Consider the following 3,228-nt stretch of genomic DNA (forward strand, 5'->3'; position numbering starts at 1 on the left):
AATCAGAACTGGCTTTGACAAGCACTGTGGCATTTGGACAAGAACAAACTGGGAGGAGGGTAGAGAGAATAGTACAACAATGAATGAATGGAAACCCAAAATCTCTGTAAATGTTTATGAAAATTAATAAAATATAGAAAAAAAAAATCACCAGACCTAAAAGGTCTGCAGTTCGAACACATCAGCTTTTCAGCAATAAAGATGTGGCAATCGCTTCTGTAAAGATTACAACCTTGGAAACCTATGGGACAGTTCCATTCTGTTTCACAGGGCTGCTATGAATAGGGATCGAATTGATGCAGCAGTTGGTAGTAGTTAGATCATTATTAGTATTTTCTTTCTGCAGAGTTAGTGCTAGAAGTGAGCTGAATCAAACTACCCGGAAGTTGCCGTGGGAGGCCGACTCCATCGACTCTCTACTGCTAACCCCTGAGGAAGTTCCGCTTGTTTTCTCCGCCTCCTTTCACTCGGTAATCTTTTATTTAAATACCGTTCCTTTAAGAAGTCTCGCGATAGCCTGCCGGCTTCCCATAACTCCGTGCGCTCGCCCCTCCCTTTCCCTTTCCGCCATCTTTCCGTGCTGGTAAGTAGTTACTGCAGAGGCTTCCGAGTTCATCCGTCTGCAATCGTAAGCATCCCGCAGCTCGAGGCTCCGTTTCGGTGCCCTGAGACGAAGCCGGTGTCCGCTTGTGCCGGTGGTCCTGGCCTCGAGGGGTTCCGGGTAGGCGAAGGCGGCATCCCCTGGGGTCCCGGGGAAGCCCGGCCGGCGAGATGCAGACCGCACGCTGGCGGGAGCTGGACTCCCCCGCAGCCCGCACGGCCGGTCCTCTGCTCGGACTGCGGTCCTCGGCCTCAGCTCGGCGGCCCAGCTGGGGCCGTGACGGCGGCGGAGTGCGTTGGGCTGTTTGCGGCCACGTTTGGACGTGGGGAGGTTGAGGTTGCAGTTAGGCATGAGTTGCATTTCTGCTGTGTGTCTGAAGTTTGCGGGAACTAACCTTTTGGGACTGCTTTGTTTCCGCCTTATAATTACTGGTTTTGTTGCATTCTTTGTCTTGTGGATTGAAGTCTGTCTGGGTCTCCAACCTTAAGAGTCTGACAGTTTCGATTAGAACCCAGAGTCCAGTCCGCCGGGACGGAGGGGCGAGCGGCATGTGTGTGTGCGCTTGTCAGTGTGTTGTGAGAAACATGACACACAGCAGATGCAGTGCTTATACTGTTGATTAGCGAAATGTGCAAGTGGTCCCCATTATCGGCTGCTGAAGCCCAGATCTCGAGCAGTGTCCCAGGTGCTGGAGACACTGGGAAGTGAGCTCGGGTCGAGGTACAGGAGGCTTTTGACGTGCAGGGACGAGGGATCTTCGTAGAGTGACAACGTTAGTGAGATGATTTCTCTCCTAAACAGCCACAATGGTGCGCATGAACGTCCTGGCCGACGCTCTCAAGAGCATCAACAATGCCGAGAAGAGAGGCAAGCGCCAGGTTCTCATCAGGCCGTGCTCCAAAGTCATCGTGCGGTTCCTGACCGTGATGATGAAGCATGGTAAGGGTCGGGTTTGGATGTGAGAGCCCAAAAGGAGACAGATGGGGGAGAGAGGGGAAGTGGAGGCACAGAGTAGACTTTGTCGGGAGTATCCCCAGTGAGTGAGGCATGGGAAAGGAGCAGTGACTGTTGGGAGTGTTCTTGTTATTTTGGAATATTCTGTCATTGAAGCGCGCTCTCTCCCTCCCCCCAGCCCTTTAGGATTGAGGAAAGGATAGTCCTTTGGGAGTGGGGAGAGGGGGAAATGGGCTTTTAGAATTCCAGGCTGTTGTAGCAAAGGTTTCCTACCACTGGCTAGTGAATGAGAGGAAAAGAATTTAATATTTGAGGAACAAGCAGATGAAAAACTAGAGGCATGTAAAGATTTAGGTTTGTGCCACATGTGTTTAATACATTTTTATTCTGTAGGCTACATTGGCGAATTTGAAATCATTGATGATCACAGAGCGGGGAAAATTGTTGTCAACCTCACAGGCAGGTTAAACAAGGTAAGACTTGATTGTTGGGCTAAGTCTTGTCATCCTATCACTCAGCATGGATGGGGAGAAAAACAGACCCAGAGTGAAAGGGAATTTTTGTGACAATGTCTGTATTTTAAGGACGTTTCTGGAAATGGATCCAGCAGTTTCTATTTTACTTGGTTGCTCCCAGATTGCATGTGCTTGCTTCAAGGGAGAAGCGAGACTAATAGAGTGGAAAACGTTACATGAAGTAAAAAATGGGGGACTAGTTGTCCTGCAAAGTGGGATATGAATTTACTGCTTTTTGCTCTCTGCTCCTTGCAGTGTGCTGTTAAATTGGAAAGGGATATGGGTCAGTATTTTTCACTTCATTTTGAGGAGTTTAGAATATATCTAACAGTGTGCCACTAGGAACTCGTCAGAGCTACTTCTAATTTCTAGATCAAAAAATGAAACTATGAGAGTTGGCTGTAATTGTCAAGTAGATTGTGAGGCCTTTCACTGTGGGTGAGTTTGAACGACCCACTTTGTATGTGGTTGGGTTTCAACCACCATCTTTTTTTTTTTTATAGGATCAGTCTTCTCTTTGTAGAGTGATGCATTTGTACAAAATAAAAAACCCATTACCATTTAATTATTTATTAATCTGACCCTTTGGGGCAGTAGGGTTTCCAAGGTTGCAAAGAATACCAATATGCAAAAGAATGCTTCATCCTGTCATTCAAATGATTCTGTAATGTCTCCTCATGCTATTAAAGAAACTTCTGACCTGTGACTCTGCTGTTAGGAGGTATGCTGGCTGTGATTTAATTTTACCGAGGGGACTTTTGACATGTTAAATGAAGGGAGGCCCCTGTAACTTGCTTGAGAAAGGAATCCACTGACAAACTCCTGTGACTTTGTAGAACAGAGTAGAACTAAACTGCCTCAGTAGGTTTCTAGGCCTGCAAATCTTCATGGGTACAGACTGCTTTTCTTCCTGGAAATGCCTGGTGCTTTTGAACATCTAAACTTTGAGTCGTGGTAGTGGTGTTGTCTCACTTAGTTGGAACCAACTCATAGCTGACACTCCAGTGGTTTTTTCCAGTGGCAGTAAATAGCATGGGAGGAGGTTGCTCCATATTTTCCCCCCAGCTGGTAGATTTGAACAGCTTGCCTTACTTACCACTTGGCCACCTGTGTTAGCAGCTTCCAAACAGTTTATTGTAATCTTACTTAACACTTAAT

The 3,228-nt window shown here is 47.0% G+C and overlaps 1 protein-coding gene across 1 annotated transcript in view; it reads left to right on the top strand.

Moving 5' to 3' along the window:
- The first annotated feature begins 527 nt into the window (after positions 1-527).
- The window catches only part of LOC102870431 (40S ribosomal protein S15a-like), a 14,594-nt gene continuing 11,893 nt past the window's right edge, over positions 528-3,228 (top strand). The window contains exons 1-3 of the mRNA XM_006892667.1: positions 528-583; positions 1,403-1,540; positions 1,949-2,028. Of these exons, the coding sequence (XP_006892729.1) occupies positions 1,408-1,540; positions 1,949-2,028 (213 nt within the window). The 5' untranslated portion in view covers positions 528-583; positions 1,403-1,407. The remainder of the gene's footprint in view (positions 584-1,402; positions 1,541-1,948; positions 2,029-3,228) is intronic.

This window comes from Elephantulus edwardii, unplaced genomic scaffold (assembly GCF_000299155.1).
Source record: "Elephantulus edwardii isolate Elephantulus edwardi_28Jun2011 unplaced genomic scaffold, EleEdw1.0 scaffold00117, whole genome shotgun sequence".
Lineage (NCBI taxonomy): Eukaryota > Metazoa > Chordata > Mammalia > Macroscelidea > Macroscelididae > Elephantulus > Elephantulus edwardii.